The sequence below is a fragment of the Electrona antarctica genome (assembly GCF_951216825.1).
Source record: "Electrona antarctica genome assembly, chromosome: 18".
In the NCBI taxonomy this organism is placed as follows: Eukaryota; Metazoa; Chordata; class Actinopteri; order Myctophiformes; family Myctophidae; genus Electrona; species Electrona antarctica.
The window spans coordinates 34285533-34302825 of NC_136799.1; the positions used below are offsets into that span (position 1 = coordinate 34285533).

The 17293-nt window shown below is 40.5% G+C and overlaps 3 protein-coding genes across 4 annotated transcripts in view; 1 reads left to right on the forward strand and 2 right to left on the reverse strand.

The window, feature by feature from the left end:
* tmem63c (transmembrane protein 63C) overlaps positions 1-5566 on the reverse strand; it is a 45633-nt gene extending 40067 nt beyond the window's left edge. The window contains exon 1 of one of the 2 annotated variants that reach the window (XR_013792195.1): positions 5305-5566. The gene's annotated coding sequence lies outside the window, so the exon portion shown is untranslated. The remainder of the gene's footprint in view (positions 1-5304) is intronic. The other variant, XM_079527229.1, reaches the window with a different exon arrangement.
* Positions 5567-6991: 1425 nt separating this feature from the next.
* On the forward strand, positions 6992-9696 carry zdhhc22 (zDHHC palmitoyltransferase 22; the record flags this gene model as incomplete). Its single annotated transcript, XM_079527648.1, has 3 exons — positions 6992-7023; positions 7674-8230; positions 9419-9696. The coding sequence occupies exons 2-3, from the start codon at positions 7678-7680 to the stop codon at positions 9694-9696; spliced, it is 831 nt and encodes a 276-aa protein (XP_079383774.1). The 5' UTR covers positions 6992-7023; positions 7674-7677.
* Positions 9697-11224: 1528 nt separating this feature from the next.
* On the reverse strand, positions 11225-16994 carry cipca (CLOCK-interacting pacemaker a). The gene is made up of 4 exons (XM_079527770.1): positions 16862-16994; positions 15322-15436; positions 13621-13781; positions 11225-13100 (listed from the first exon to the last, which is right to left on the reverse strand). The coding sequence occupies exons 2-4, from the start codon at positions 15428-15430 to the stop codon at positions 12366-12368; spliced, it is 1005 nt and encodes a 334-aa protein (XP_079383896.1). The 5' UTR covers positions 15431-15436; positions 16862-16994; the 3' UTR covers positions 11225-12365.
* Between the last annotated feature and the right edge of the window lie 299 nt (positions 16995-17293).

Sequence of the window (17293 nt, forward strand, 5' to 3'; positions counted from 1 at the left end):
TGGGGTTGGTTTCTTGGCTCTGGGAAGACAGAGGTCTTTGAGAGATCCAGCCTGAGGGGGAGAAGTATACAGAGTTTCACAATATGTTGACTGTCACTACCTCCACAACAATGGCAGGGTGGTTCTCTGCACTCATCCTTTATACCAGGGGTTCCCAAACCTTTTTGGCCCAGGTAGTAGGTACCCCTTGGGGGGAATAATATTTTCCAGGTACCCCCTCATCCTCACAACGCCGATAAGCATATTCGCATTTTGCAACCTTACATTTAGATGCCATTGGAACTATTTGTATTAATACTTTTCCATCAAACTCACAACACATTTTCACAACATTTATTTAAGATGCTATCTTAGAATAGATGTAGACCTATTTGACAGTGCAGAAACATATTGCCTACTTGATGCATCAATTAAGCGTCAACGACCATCAGCTGGTCACAGTCACAGACACTCAAGCCTCTGCAGCACTAATTAAAAGTGACTGCATGGAGTCTGTTTCATTTCTATCCAAAGGCCATTGAATGATGGAATATGATTAAGGATTACTGTGATTATGGTAAGCTCACATATCACACATACACCCACAAACTTCTTGTTTGCCACTTGCCAGTACAGTACCTTCTTAGGCCCTCATTTATCAATGGAGTGTAAATTCTGTTTTAAACTCAAACATGGGTTTTGCCGTACGCTCACGTCTGCACGGGATTTATCAAGTGCTCGTAAACAGCTGATCCTGTCGTATTTTTGGCCGGAGCTTTAATAAATGTCACGGCTGAAATCGACCGTCATTTAAATAACACGCCCTTAAATATTCCTCGAAACGCCCCGATTTTACGACATGGATAACTGAAATACGACCAAACAAGTATGAAAAGCCTGCACGCACGCAGTCTGTCACACTGGAAAGAAACAGCGGTGTTTGCCAGTAGGATATTACGTGTGGGTACAACCTTTGTCAAGTCAAGGCTACAGGAATCACAGTTGCATCGCCATGAATGGAATACGTCTGTAGGCTACCATATATTAATTTACCCATTTGTGCGCAGTGCACGTTAAAGCAGTCATGTAGGTAGGCGATACTGGGAGACTGCTGTGAGTGAGCGATGCCACGTTAATGAAAGATAGCCTGGCAAGGCAGTCATCATCTCAACGTTTATGGAGTGATGTGCACGCACGCACGCACGCACGCACGCACGCACGCACGCACGCACGCACGCACGCACACACGCACGCCTTCAAATTATGTGGCAATTCGTTGATGACTATTTGTCTATAATGACATACATAAAAAATAAGGACGCCATGTTCAAAGTGTTATAGGATCCATTGGAACACAGGTTCTTTGTCCCATTTCTGGAAAAGTAACTGTTTTGGACAAACAAGGTTTCTGCCCGACAGCGACAACATACACACGTACAGTTGGGTGCCACCGATATTGTCCCTTATCATTTGACCCATTTAGGCCTGACCTCAAAATTTAAAAAAAATCCTTCTAAATCCTCCAGTTTTCTGAAATAAATATTTTCACGATTTTTCAAAAATAGCAGACCTACAAGCTCGTAGAGCTTGTAGATCTGCTATTTTTCAATAGCTAAATTATAACATAATGTTTAAAACACCAAAAGGGGTTCCCGCCCAAAATGGGTTAACTGTCCTTTTGCGCAGATTACGCAAACCTCAGCAAAAAGAAAAGGACAATATCGATGGCCTCCAACTGTACACACGTATACACAGATCGTCCACGGTGTCTGCTGAAAGCACTGTTTAACAGCCAAGGCAGCAACTCTGCTCAGCCCGGTTCTTACGGAAGGCTGAAAGAGCTGAGTGATGACTGCACACTATGATGATGTGGCTGGGTCAGCGCAGATGTCAGCATCCACCAGCATTTGCTATTATTCAACCACATAATACAGATGTGAAATATCATATAGCTCTGCATACGCATGAACCCATATCACGAGAGATAAATATGGGAATTATAACAATTCAAGTTGTTGCTGTTTTTCAACCCACAGTGTCCATGCATCAACAGGCGATCTGTCCGTCCACCAATACTACCTTGCACACCAAAAACAATTGCTTCTTCTCTAATTGCTCAATGAGGCCCCAGGGGACTGCTGTGTCTACAACGCTGCTCGTTAGGACCTAGGGGCATCCCGGATTGCTTCACACTGATATCTAATCAATTTGGTTTTCACTTAAAAATCGTTGGCTCAGCGTATGATGAATAGACCAGCTCAAGCCAGGAAAGTCCTATCCATGCAACTGTAATGTTGAATACGGTGCACCTCTCACCAGTAAGTATGGAGCCCAATCTTTGTCTTCGCCACTATGAGGCCCTAATGGATTTGTTCAGGTGATTCATTGGGTGTTTAATCTTTTAGGTTGGAAATCCAAACTGTTAATGGCATGTAGTTCAAAAACTCACTGCTTACTTACAGTAGTGAGTTTGTGACATTAGGCTTTGTCAGTGAATAGTTACATCCACAGTTCGATTTGAAAGCGTTTTTTTTTTTACCACTAAACCACACAAAATGTATGCCAGGGTGTGATTAAAATACATGTTTAATTAACAAAATAAATAATCACTTACACCAGTTTTAACCAAAGTTTAAATTGTGGTATTATTATAAAGAGCATAAATATCAGACAGTGTGGTATTTAATTCAGTCTGACCAGCAAGGATAAACATCCCCAACAGCTATAAAACTGATTGACCAGAAGGGTGAAAATAGTTATTCTGAAAAGATAAAACGAGAATTATATCAAATTACAAGAAAATGTTTAATTCTTTATCTGGGTGGTTAGTTACATACCAAATGCCTAAGAGGGCATTGTGGGTAGAGTAGGCTGATGGCACTGTGCTCCGCGTGTTATACTGGTGATTATCCTAATTCTAAATAACAGTGTGGGATGGCATCATTGTACACAGTAAAATCCATAGTGTTAAATTAACACTGTAATAGCCCCCATGCTGACTAGCAGGAAATGCTAGCACTGCTAAAAACAATAGCTGCCGTAAGAGGAAAAGTAGAATACACATGATGATTCACAATACAATTAGATTTTCTGTCAGAAGTGTACACGTGGTAAAGTTCTCTGTCGTGTGTATTAGGCCCAAGCAGCCTTTGAAATGTGGCTGGGGAGATGAATCACAGAAATAATATTATCTCATACGGTATGATGCAATCTAGGACACACACCTACAGTATGCACACAGACGAGGACACATTTGGTTACACCACAGTGCCAATTAAAATTAGCAAAGACGCAAGACCATGATTAGTGTTAATCAAATCAGGATGAAGTTTCCCATCAAATCTGTTAACAACTGAGACAGTTCCTGTCAGATCATGTTACAATTGAATTCAAACAAAGCATATAAGGCTCAGGTGCAGTTTATACTCGCACGCTATTGCTTGACACAATAGCTTATATCCCAACCTACAGAAAATGTGCAACAACAAGGAGCTGTCCAAACATAAAGGGCACTTACATTATTATTACAGAACAGTGCCCTAATAAAAGACAAAAAAAATAACTTCTTAATCTTCTTGTAATGATCTACAGAATTAATCCCATAATGCTTTATAATATAAGACAGTTATAAATACACAATCAAACAGCAAGCCACGTCACCTCTTCCAATCTGGGAACCCATTGGCAAAAAAGGAGAAAAGAATACACCTCATCTACCGTTATTCTGTGTGGCTTGCCAGTGCTGTATATGGAGCTGTCCATAACATACAGTGCTGAAACACAGAAAGAAATGAGCCAACCACATTCATGTCTGTATAAGAGGCTTATTGTTTCTCATGACTTTTACTAACCGCTCTCTTCCACCACAATATGCTCAAATCATGGTCTTATTAAGAATTATGAATTAAGAATTATGAAGACTTCTCTCAAACCACGTCCACTGGTAATCTGGTCCAGCCAACATGCAGTGTGAGGGAGAGATCAAATGTCAGCAAAGACCCTTCTGAACTGTTTTTACTTGGAGACTAACAAACCAACATTGTCCTGCATCCTTTCTATGTAAATCACAAACATTTTCAACAGGCCAAAGTCTTGCCACTGCATGAAATCATGGTAGAGAGAGAGAGAGATGGGGGGGAGGAGGGGTGGAATGAACCGTAGAATGCAATGCAACAATAATGAAAGCCTCAAACAGTTATTCAATTAACAACATTCACTAAGTCCATCATGGACACATTGATTCCAACTCAGGCCTACTATCATTTCAAAAAGTCATCATCATAGGTCCCACATTTTGTTTTACATGTCAATGCCTGCCACAACCTCATTACGTTTAAACCACTGCTGCTTTTCCAAAACACAATATTCAAAATAATAATATTCACACAGGAGATAGGGGTATAGTCAAAAGAAGTACTACTCGGCATAAATCATATACTATCACTACTATACTGAGAAATATTTCTCTGAAACAAGCCATTGAGTAGGCTATAAAGTTTGCTTTCTGTACGGCATTGCAAAAACATGACCCAAAGTTTTTAGTATAGTGTAGTGTAAATTATTGTTTGATTCAACAGGTCAGAAGCCCAATGAGAATAAGGCTTGGTGTATTGAGTACTACTGCATAGAGCCCTGGTGCAGTTACAATAAAATAATAATACAATATAACTAGAATTGGTAGTGTAGAAAGATTGGTAACCCATAGGTTCCCTAGTGTTAACAACAACAACAACAACAACAACCAAGAACTAAGAACGACAAGGCCAATTACTTAGATAACAAAGCTGGGGATATGTATCGAGTACCATTCGTTAACCTACATGAAGAGTAGTATAGCCATGTAGCCTACCAATAAGGAAGGAGGAGTATTGTATTTGTATACTATATAAATCTGATACAGGGCTGATTGCAAAGTGCCAACAGCCCCTCATTGTGTCAACCCGATCGCCACGTAGGTGGCATATAATGTGAACAGAAACTGCAGCACTTGCACACTTCTCAGAAACAAATCTAATAAAAACCACGATGCTATAACACTATAGGAGCTTGAAACAGTTCCTGTGACTGTCTTCGGTGAGGCATTGCTAGTTGTAGTAGCACCGAATCCGTTGAATTTACAGTAACGTGATTCACTTGCTGTGACAGAGACATTTCTCGACAGTCTTCCTTCATTCACTGCAGCACTCGGAGGAACAGTCAATAACGCCCATGCACGTTTCTCTATAGCGTCTAACTTCATACATTTTATGCGGAACAAACAACAGAATGACTATCCCTATATCCATGTATTCCCCCTGTGGAATGAAATGAATTCGCAATGCTCACCTTAACAATGGTTGTTCTTCTGCCTATAGCGTCAGATGAAGAGGATGCCGTGTTTGCTTGCCACCAAGAAACGAGAAGCTCCCACCTACTCGGGGGCCGTCTGTACTAGGCTAAATTAAACACCTGCGTTAAAAGCTGAATAAGAGGATGTCCAATGCACTATATAGGAGGCTATATCCCGCCTTGCATAAATTTGTACGGCCAATTAAAAATATGTTAATCAAAAACCTCAAGAAATAGCCTAAATGATTTGATGTGCGAGTTTTATATGGCGAAATCGTTATTGTAGGCTATCTGAATCTGACCAACGTCTATTGTGTCAAGACGACATCGAAAAGTTAGTAACGGTTGAATTTAGTTTTGTATGGGCCTGCGTTACTGAATATAAAACAAAATATTGATACTAGGCTAGCTACTATGTAAAATATGAATTCTGACTGCGCTCGAATTGAAAAGTAAAAGCTCCACCTGCTGGACATTAGGCATGATCGCAATTCCTAAAACAAAGCCGAGTGTTTCAGATATGTAGTGTGAAACACTATGTCTGAAGGTATTTTCTAGCCTTGGGTCAAGAGTAAGACGGCCATCGGTCATAATGATATGACAGTCTCGTATCAAGGCTAGGTATTTCCTATTCTTAAATAAATGGTCGTGACAGCAGATTTGTTGCGACCGCAGGTCAGTCACTCAAAATCTCCATACATGGGGAAAGCCCCCATATATGGTGCCCAGGTCTCGTGACATCACGTGACATAATCAACATCATCAGGGATGGAGATCCTGATGTCATAGCAAATACGACCTACTGTCGCAATTAAGCCCATATATGGAGATCCCTGATGTCATCAATATTGGCCAGCAACACTACATCTGACCTCAAACCCTTAGATCTCCATATATGGATATAAGTCAGAACCTGTTCTGACATTCCATATGTTGATCCTTCGAAAACTAGAGTTCTCAACAGGCCCGAAAATTAAGGCCCGGCCCAGCTACCTGGGCCCCCATCAAACCCTGTACACTCAAGACACTGCCCCCGCTGCCACCCTTAATCTCCATATATGAGCTGACCTGTTCTGACATTCCTTATGTTGATCTGACCTCATCAAACCCTGTACTGTACAGGGTTTGATGTGTATTGTGTGCACTCAAGACACGCTCCATATATGGCCAGTATACAGAATTCATTCCATATGTAGATCTGACCCCCCCAATGCCCCCATGCCAAAGCGCCAGCGCTCAAGAGTCTGCTGTCACCCAGGCGGATGCGTACACGCGACCTCGCCCTGCTTCTCGCCCTCAGGCGTCTTACTGGTTAATAGTAGAAATTCCACAGACCACGAAAAAACAAGAACGATTTTAATATAAATAAATGCATTATCATTAATCGCAGGCCCGCATCCAGACCAGTAGACGGCGCTAACGAACGATAGCGGCCATGCAGCAGCGAGCGGGCAGCTTCACTCATGAAAGACAGATCCATGGCATCATCGGCACCAATGAAGCCTACTTTATGCTCCGTCGCACGACGGTGTTGCGCGTTGAAAAAAGCCAACATACAAGCTCACAACGCGCCGCATCCTCGCCGCGTTGTGAGCTTGTAGGTCGGCTATTTTCGACGCGCGACATCGTCTTGCGACGAAGTATGAATCGGGTTTTAACGAGTTGTTCTGGGCTGCGTGGTGCTGAAAGGACAGCTCCTTCACGACACATCTGCAGGTAAGGAGGTTGCTGTGTGTCCTGGGCCATCAATTCCATCTGGATTGCTGACTTTGCTGTCAACGATTTTCTACAGTATAAACGTTACATTACGTTTGTCGTCATTCACAATTTGAGTATTTGACGCAATTAAAATATTTCCATTTAAGGAGAAATTTACATTTTAATTAGACTGTCCTATGTACATGTCTTGGTCGAGGATCAGAGGAACGCAAACAATGAAAAACAGCTGCAGACAGTAAAAGGAAAGGATCACATACCGTGCCTTGCCTGGAGGGCATATGAACTCAATGCTGCATGCTTATTATTGTATATGTTCTGTAGAGCTATACATTTTCTTTGGCATGCATGCAGGAGTCTTATAAAGGAACAACATGGGAAACCCCATCAAAATGCTCCACATAAATAACTTTGATTTAAATCGTATAGGCTAGATACAATTAGGCCTAATTGGTTTTAAATATTATGATGATCTATCCCCTCTCTAATCGGCTTTCAAACAAGCTTAACATTACAGATTACAGGGGCTTCAACATTTATCTGATCAAGGCTTCAGGCAAGCCAGTTATTAGTGTTGTTGTTGTTGTTGTTGTTGTTGTTGTTGTTGTTGTTGTTAAATATTGATGCCATCTGTATCTTTACTTTCACAGAGCGATGCTGACCAGGATGTTGAAACTGAGACTTTTAAATGCTGTAGCACCCACATACTTCTTCACAGCTACAGGAGTCACATTCCTTTTGCATTTCTTTATGTTTATCCCAACGATTTTCCCGCATCCAGGAGCATCACTGACCGGATCTATACTTCATACAGTCGTTTTCCTTTTCCTGATGCTTAATGCGTTGGGGAACTACGTCATGACTATTAAATATCCCTCTGAAAGTGCAAATGAGACTGTGATTCCAGTATGTTCACCGGACTGCCCAGACAGAGTGGACGCACACTACCTCCTCAATGGCCGTCACTTCTGCAAACTCTGTAAGAAGGTTATTCTCAAGAGGGACCACCACTGCTTTTTTACAGGGAACTGCATTGGCAATAGAAACATGCGTTACTTCATCATGTTTTGCATCTACACATCATGCACTTGTTTATACTCCTTGGTTCTTGGTGTGGCCTATCTTACTGTGGAATATTCCATCTCCTTTGAGAACCCATTGACCTTCTTAAGTCTTCTTCCCCTCTCCACTGGTTACTTCTTTATGGGTAGGTTGTTTAGTTTTTTTTTTGTATGATCGGGGATTCCCAACCTTTTCTGGATCGCACTTGACAATATCAAAAGTGTTTTCTATAATGCCCACTTAACATGGCTGCCCTGATAAAGTGTTTTCTATAATGCCCACTTAACATGGCTGCCCTGATAAAGTGTTTTCTATAATGCCCACTTAACATGGCTGCCCTGATAAAGTGTTTGCTATAATGCCCACTTAACATGGCTGCCCTGATAAAGTGTTTTCTATAGTGCCCACTTAACATGGCTGCCCTGATAAAGTGTTTGCTATAGTGCCCACTTAACATGGCTGCCCTGATAAAGACGTACTTTAAGTATTTCAATCTTCATATAATTGGTTCACAGAACCACAATGGAAACAAGCCCCTAGAGCTTTTTGTGTACTTTTAGTCTTTTAACAATCATTGTAAACCATTACTCTGTACAAATTGCAAACTGTTAATAAAGTATTCAATCAATCAATCAATTGGTCCTCACTAATTCATTATAATCCTCATTATAATATGGCACAATTTACTCACTCTGTGTCTCACAGTTCAGTGGGGTGTGGGGATTCCAATAATAGATACTACAGACTTTCTCTTCCTGGAAAGTTAGCATGCTGAAATAGAAGACAAAGGAAAAAAAATTGAAATGATCAAACCTGGTTTCTGATTGCCCTCTGAGACACAGAATGAGTAGACAGAAATGGTGGCATCTTATAATGGATATATGGATATATAATGGATCTTATAGTGAGGACCAATTATATATGAAGATATGGTTGAAGTGCTCCTTTAAGTGGTCAGATATGGGTGGGCTGCATGCATCTTTAGAGTATGTTTATTTTAATGATCAACCAATCCGTGACCCGGCTTTGATCAATTAAACTAAATAGTATATTTTAAGTTCTTATTTATCAGTATCACATTGAAACATTTTCAAGGTTTTTATAAAAAGAAATACCATGGCATTTGTTGCTGTTACATTTTGTTAATATGTTAATGTTATTGTCATGAAAAGCTTTGCCAGTATTATTGGGCGGACTTGCCATATTCTCACAGCCCACCAGCCCAAAGGTTGGGAATCACTGAATAGATCAAAGTTGATGAAATGAAATCTGGCTCACATGACCACCTTATCATAATGCTCTGTCTGTCCACTCTCTCCACTCTCCCCATCAGGAGTTGTCTCAGGCATGCAGTTGTTCCTGGTGCTGATGCTGTATGTGTGGCTGGGCATTGGCCTGGTGTGTGCAGGGTTCTGTTGCCAGCAGATGCTGCTAGTGGCCCGGGGACAAACCTGGTGTCAGCTGCAGCGCGGTCAACTAGTTGAAAGCCGCAGTCCTTGGAGAGCCAACCTTAAGGATGTGTTTGGAAACCGCTGGATCTTGGGGCTTATATTTCCTGTGCAGACAGTGGAGGCATGCCCTAAGGACACGACTGCACACAAATTGGACTGAGTGATGACCGAAATGTGAACCATTCTCAGTTGTTCTTATTCTGAGGTTATAAGACATTTGTTGTTTGACTCATGTTGTGAATAATTTGGTATAAAACCAGCAATTGGATGTTTAATAATTGCTGCAGTAGTGTATGAACTCATTAGAACACATTCCTTTGAAGGACAGGAGCCATATAAAGTAAAGTGATTTTCCATTTTCTGTTCAAAGTACAAAAAAACATGTTTTGGTATACAGTTGCCACCATTTTCTGTTCAAAGTACAAAAAAACATGTTTTGGTATAGCATTAAAAGGGATTTGTGGATCCATTTTTAGATCCTTTCGACATATGTCGGGTTCCATTATGTCAACATTTAATGACCACGCTATCACAAGTGCTAGTAGTTTTAGCACCAGTGTAGTGTTCCATGCAGTGGTCTGAGATTATAGGTTTTAATATTTTGGGTTTCTAGATATAAATAGGATGCTACAATATCATTCAGGAAAATTGTGTTAGTTTTCACAACGATATTTGAGACATCAAGGGCTAGTCTAGCATACAAAAAAGGAAATTGTGTCGACACAGCACAAAACTGCCAACCATGACAACTGTATTGATAGGCGACCAGTTTTAGTGACAATATGTCTTTTGTAGTGTATTTTCTAGTTTAATGAAAGTCAGGTGTGTACACACGCACGCACGCACGCACGCACGCACGCACACTATATTGATGATCCAGGGTATTAACCATGATGTGCCATAAGAGCATGTCTAAAGCCTAATTTATACTTTGCTGTATGTGGAAAATAACTATTTTCAATTAAGAAAGCTGTTAAAAGTCAAACAAATAAGTACCTTAAATTTTACATGCTTAACAGGTTGACCCCAAAGAAAACGAATACACTACTCTTCATCTGTGTCCCTGACCCAACAGACACAGCAAGGACTCACATCTTACTCACACCTTCGGAAGAGATATTTATGGGGGCTATTATATTCCACAAATGTAGTTAGTACTAGAATTCTGCTTTGTAGAACTATTTTATCTATTCCTGTTATACCAATAAACATATTCAAAGACATCAAGCAAGCTCTGTTCTGTTGTATAAGCATGTCTACACTGAGCTACTAGCCTACTTAAGCAAAATGTGGAACAAGTCTAGAATGAATCAAATACTTTTACAACCAAATTTAGTTGGATATCAATGTAATGATGACTTCCTTGAGAAGAGAAAACAAAACAAAACAGAGAATCAATCAAAACCAATGAGCAACATTTCAGTCATGTTGAACTCTGTTGTCCTTTGTTGAACACTTATCCATATTATTCGAAAGCCTAACACAATATACAGTATATAACTGCTAGACTGGCTGTCATGTAACCCTTGAAAAGGTTTTGGTTAGGAGATCAACCTTCATTTTCAATTGAAGTTCTGCTCTGAACAATATCAATTATCCTTTCTACAATATACTGTAGGTTTACTGATGCTAAATGCATTAAGAGCCCATCACAATTTAATATGTTGCACAGGAACATAATATTCTTTGAAGGTTTTAATGAAATGTCTTTCAAGTTAAGCTCTCAAAGAAATAAAATACTAACCTTGGCTTGGTTCTAAGCCAAGCATCCACATGGACATCTTCAAAATGCACTGGCAACTTGACAATCGTTAAAACCAAGTTCATTTTGACAAATTGACATACTAAAAACAGTGACGCAAGCTGTAAAATGGTGCTACAATTTGTAATCACAATCATATTCCTGCTAGAGTGCAACACAAATTCTCTAATGTTTTGAATTTGTCAGCCAGAAACATTTTCAATAAATACAATTTCATGAAAACAAAAAAAACAGTCAGAAAGAACATGCTAGCATTGATCATGAGATCTAGTAGTAAAACAAATAAATTAGATACAGCAATTGTTGCTACAATAAAATATGTTCTCATTTCAAGGCTTTAAGTTACCTCTATTAAAAAGGAGCTAGCTGAAAAATCATAGTTAATCATGTGGATCTTAACAAAACAATTTTCATGAGCAAATTAGCCCATGGAAAATAAATAAAATTAACATACAACAGCAAAAACATCAAATATCAATGTTATGGGTAGCCCTCTGAATCAATTCGCTATACAATTGTAGTTTATTCTTCTATGATGAGAAACCAGTGAAGTATAGGCACAGATGAAAACATGCAGCCGGGAATATGGTATAGCATCTTATTTAAAATAGCTTTTTATTTTTATTTTTTAAACAGTAGAAGTAAAAATATGTTTCCCTACAGAACCTCAATGGTTCTTGATAGGGCATAAATATAGGCCACATGTGTCCATTACACTGAGCTTTCTGTTTAACACAGGCTTTTAGAGTTACAGTTACTCTACAGTAGTCAAATTGAAGCCAGGCGTACGCAACAAAAAAAACTGCTACTTGTCCATATGGGGGCTGTAAGGCATGCATTCATTGATAAGTTCAACGTAGAAGCCAACAGCCCTATCACAACTGATATTAGATTTTGAAACAGCAGAGGCAAGAAAATGTCATTATAGGCAAGGGTTTGAACTTAAAGCGTGCTTCTAAAACTCACACTGATCTAAAAGTGGATGTACTTCTGCTTCATATATGTTTAAGTTTGTAGTTGTGCTAGTGTGTTAAATGAGATCGCTCTGAGGCTTTGTTCCTCCTCCATTACTGTGAAGTGGCCTTTTCTTGCAGTGCAAACTGGAGCTTCGTCCAAAGTTGGGGATCTCCGCTGCTCAGGGCCTCCGTCAGTAGAACGGTCTGCTCTCTGAGCTGACGCAGCTGGCTTTGAGTGCGCCGGTTCTCTTTAATCAGCTGTTTTGTACGCAGGGTGATCCCCAGCAGACCAGATGTTTTGAGAATATTGTAGGTGTTGCTGAAACGCTCTCGTTTGTTGCTTCCCACTGTGAAGACGTCCTGGTGCTCGTCATCTTGCCACCTGTTGGTTACTAGCCCCGATTTAAAGTCATGTGAGACAGACCGAGACAGACACAGCTCCTGGCAGTCAGCTGTCTGTGCTTGAGTGATTGCTGCTTCAACGCTGGAGATTTTTTTGACTGGCGTCTGCGCTCCTAGCCGGTGGCTGGGTGAGCTGTGCAGCCTATAGCCATGGTGGTGCCTCCTGTGGCGCTGTGCACACCCTGGTCTTGAACCTCCTCTCACCGCAAAGGCTCCATGTCGTTTAGATGATGTGCCTTCCCCAGGGTGAGGGGCAATTTTGGGATATGACTTGAGGACGGGTAGGCGGGTCTTGGATTCTTTGTGATTTTCCGAGGCAGCCTTTAGAGAGCTACTGCTGGCATTTGGAACCATAGGTTGAAGAAGGACCACCTGGGACTGCGGTATCATTTCCACAGATGAAGGAAAGCCCCACTGCTTTGCTGCTGGAACCACAGGATCCGTCTAGGGAAACAAAATATGTCTTTGTTTCTCTTGATATAATACATGCATCAATATACTGTGCAATATCACCCACTGCATTTGACGGCAAATAGCCTACCATGCAATAATATTACTCTAAGTATATAATGCCACAAGTATATCATTATTTCTGCTGAACGCAGGTCTGATTATCTTGATAGTGTGATGTCACTATATCACTGTTTTTTTTTCATTGGCACATTTGACTGTCAAGGATTCAGCCTCCAGGAAGAAACACCTAATACAAAGGGAAGACATCATTCTACATAACAACCACACCAAGGGGTCTAATGAAGTACTGTCACCTCATAAACACATGAAAAACTGGAAAAAATACAAAACTCCATCTTTAACTATTTCTGAAATTTTGTGAAACTATATAACAGTGCTTAAAGGATTAATTACCACAATGTATCCAATCACAGTAATGACTCTAATAACACAAATGCGATATTACGATGGGTATTACCTGAATTTTACACATATCTGTACTACACTGTACCTGCTTTAAGATGAAGTTATTCAGGATGATCATTGGAGAGTAAGAGCCTCCCATTGTGGCCACCTGGGAGCTGGGCTGGTCCCGGTTCACTGCAGACATGGTTCTCCCCGTGTCTTCAGAATCAGTCAGGTCAACTGCACTCAGATACTCGGAACCGGCATCTGCGGGAACAGAAGAAAAGCATGGGTCATGGATCGGAGATCGGAGATCCCCTGATGATAGGAAATATAACTTCAATGTAGTGGCTTGAACAGCCAAGAAGACCTCTGCTGACAAACCCACTGCATTGACAACCTATCCTTTTACCATCACATGAAGGACCACTCTAAAGTCTTTGTATTGGTGTTGCGATGCAGTTATTATTTTATTTTCAAGTGTCCACCCAGTTGAATTTGGATGTCACCAGACGTATTACGCAGAGATCTCTGATTGTCTGGCATCACAACAAGACTACAAAGCAAATATATTTAGTTTTCCTTAACCTACAACATCGAGTTTGATGTGCACGTGCCATGCCTGTGCGCGTGGGAATAATTATGGTATATATATTGAGAATAATGGTATAGCATCTTATTTAAAAAAAAAAGCTTTTCTTTTTCTTTTTTAAACAGTAGAAGTAAGCGCAACTCACTTCGTCACAGTGTCCACTTGGGTCATGTTTCTAATTACAGTTAAGACGATGATAAATATCCACGGCACAATCCCTGTCAACACCCAAGTGTCTCAAAAGACAATGAATACCCAATACCCATTAACTCAAGTAAATCTTTTTATATATTTATTGAGTCAGATTCAGAATGGTCTCACTGATATCCACCGTCTAGCAGCGACCCTGTGCTCGCTTTAAGACTGAGGTTTGGTTGCGTAAAGAACCGCCCCGCCTGCCTCTGATTGGCCACCCTTCTACTAGTCGTAGGGCAGGGCGAAGCCCCGCCGTACTACTAGTAGGAAGTAGTAGAGGGCCACAGGCGGGGTATTCTCACATTTCTAATACAAAAGAAAAGACTCATTAGACTCCCAGTCCCAATCCATACCTCCTGGGTTCGAGTCCCGCTGCTGCTGCTTCCAACAACCGTAAAGTATAGTTTTGGACAGCGATAGGGGCTCCGTCTCAAGCGAACTTGAACCACGAGAGACACCACGAGTTGCCGTGTCGAACGTTGTGAAGTTAGCTTGAGCCGACTCGACCCGTTTGAGTTGCAACCCGATATTGGTAAATTATTACCCCCCCAAGTAAAAGCAATACCAACACCGAGCAATATTTCCCACCACGGAGTAACCTGGCGTCAGTGTCACCAGACTGGAAAGTCTGGTAAGCACGGAGCTAAGACGGGCAGTGTCGGTAGGCCAATCAGAGGCAGGCGGGGCCAGGTCTTTATGCAACCGGACCGTGATTTTGAATCACGCGTTTGGCTATTCCCCGCTGTCAAATAAAACTTGAATGTGTGATATGTATGACTTGGCTTGATATGCTATCACACTGTAGCAGGTCCGTTCCATGTTGCCTTTGTTATTTGAGATATTTAGTTAGACATTACCAACATTTTTCTTTTTATCTTGTGCATTGGAAATGTATTTATTTAAAAAATATCGGTAGGCTACATAATCAGTAATCATTTTTGTCATTATAATAATTAAAATATATGTTTATACATTTTGTCAGTCACTCATTCAATCAATAACTAAGTAACTGAGACCAACCTGAGTAACCAGAATCTCTCTCAGATTCAGGCTTAGATGTTTTCAGGTGTGTTACCATCATGGAGAACAGTGGTCCTCCGTTGACCTCTGGTTTGGTAAAACTGTTCATGTTTGCCTGTTCCAAGAGAGTGGAGAAGGAAAGGTTCAAACATACACATTGACATTGATAATGATAACTCAAACATTATCCACCATCACGATTCTGCAGGTGACACAGATAGGTTTACACATCTTAGTTAATTGTTTATCGACAAATGTACCCATTAAAAAACCTAGACATTTAGGCTATATACGTTTTCCACTGCACTGATACAATTCTTGTATAGGCCTACAATTGTAAACTGACAAACCTGAGGAGAGTCTAAATACTTCCTTAATGTCAACGAAGTCCACTCCCACAACACCAGAGGGAGTTCAACAAACCATGTGCAACCCAGATTCGGTACAAACAAGGGATTAAATTAATTTCGCTCCTATGCCACCAAAATGTGGAACGCCCTACCAACAGTCATAAAGACATGTGAATCCCTTGACTCCTTCAAAACTGCTCTCAAAGGAAATTCGAAACTGGCCCCCGTAAAATCTGAATCCCCCACCCACCCCTGTTTCCCCTCACTGTAGGCCTATATATTTATTTTCCCTTTTTTTTACCTCCTATTATGATTTATTTTTGACTATATAGTTGTGTATATTCGTACGTCTCTAAATGTTTTGATGAATTGAAAATGGTGGGCCCTATTGTAAACAAGTGTAATGCTTTATGGTGTCGTCCACTCACTGTTAACAATTTTTGTATTGAGTTGTACTTGAAATGTACTGTAATTCTGCAAACTGTTAATAAATCAATCAATCAATAAATCAATCAATCAATAGATTTAATTATGCACTATGCAGCTATATAATGTGATTTTATACCCTTTCGTTTTCCATGAAAATAATATCTTAAACAATAAATAAATAAATGCACTATAGGAGCACCATTCATAGGCCCTTTCATGTCGGCTATGTAGGCCTCCAAGAAACGCAACGTCACATTGAACTGCCACATATCGAGTTTGGGCTTGGATTGACATGACGTTTCGTCAACTTCACAATTCTGAACGGGCCGGCCGGGTTCCTATCTACACATGCAATAGCCTATTTCCGATTCCGATCATGCAAGATTCTGTTAGATCACTTTCATTTCACAAAAATGTAAATGGTAGGCCTATGAAATGAATGTGAAATATACTTTGACAGAAATCTAGCCGGTCATCCTCATCTTCCTAGTACATCGTGTAAGTGAAAAATCCTGATACAGGGCCAGGCGAGGGAGTTCAAATGAAAATAACGCTAAACCTCAGACTTGATCAGGACTTCAAATGTGAACGTTGGAGCAAATCAGGTAGCCTATTGTTCCTAGTAAATATTTGCTTTTAATTTTAGGTATATTAAACATAAGGCTAAAGGCTTGGCCTGAAGAAAAATCACAATGACAGCATCGCAGGTTCAACGTTAGTTCGCTTCTGAAATCGTGTTGGCAAGCTAATTATTTACTTACATGTAGGGGTTTTCGTAGGTCTATTAATAGGTCGTCGTCTTACAAATCAAATGTCCATCTACAAAAGCATAAAGCATCCATTAGAAGATGATGACACATTTCAACGCCTGCCTCTCTACTTTACGGCGTGAATGGGTCGCAGGCGTTGCTAGGAGACTGCGTCGTTTTCTTTCATTCGAGCGTTCCGATTGGTTCACGAGCCTGACTTGGAAAACGTGTGCTGTGTGGTGGAGTCCAGAGGTCTCATAGCCTGAAGGGACAATTGTTCGCGCTGTGATAGGCTTGTTGGTTGTCAGGCAACCTCATACGTTTCAATAGCTAATGTGTTATTTAGTTTAGCTAAACATAAAAAGCTAAACTAAATAACACATTTACTATTGAATATCTATTATGAATGAAACAGCATTGACAAATGTGTAATCTACTTTGTGT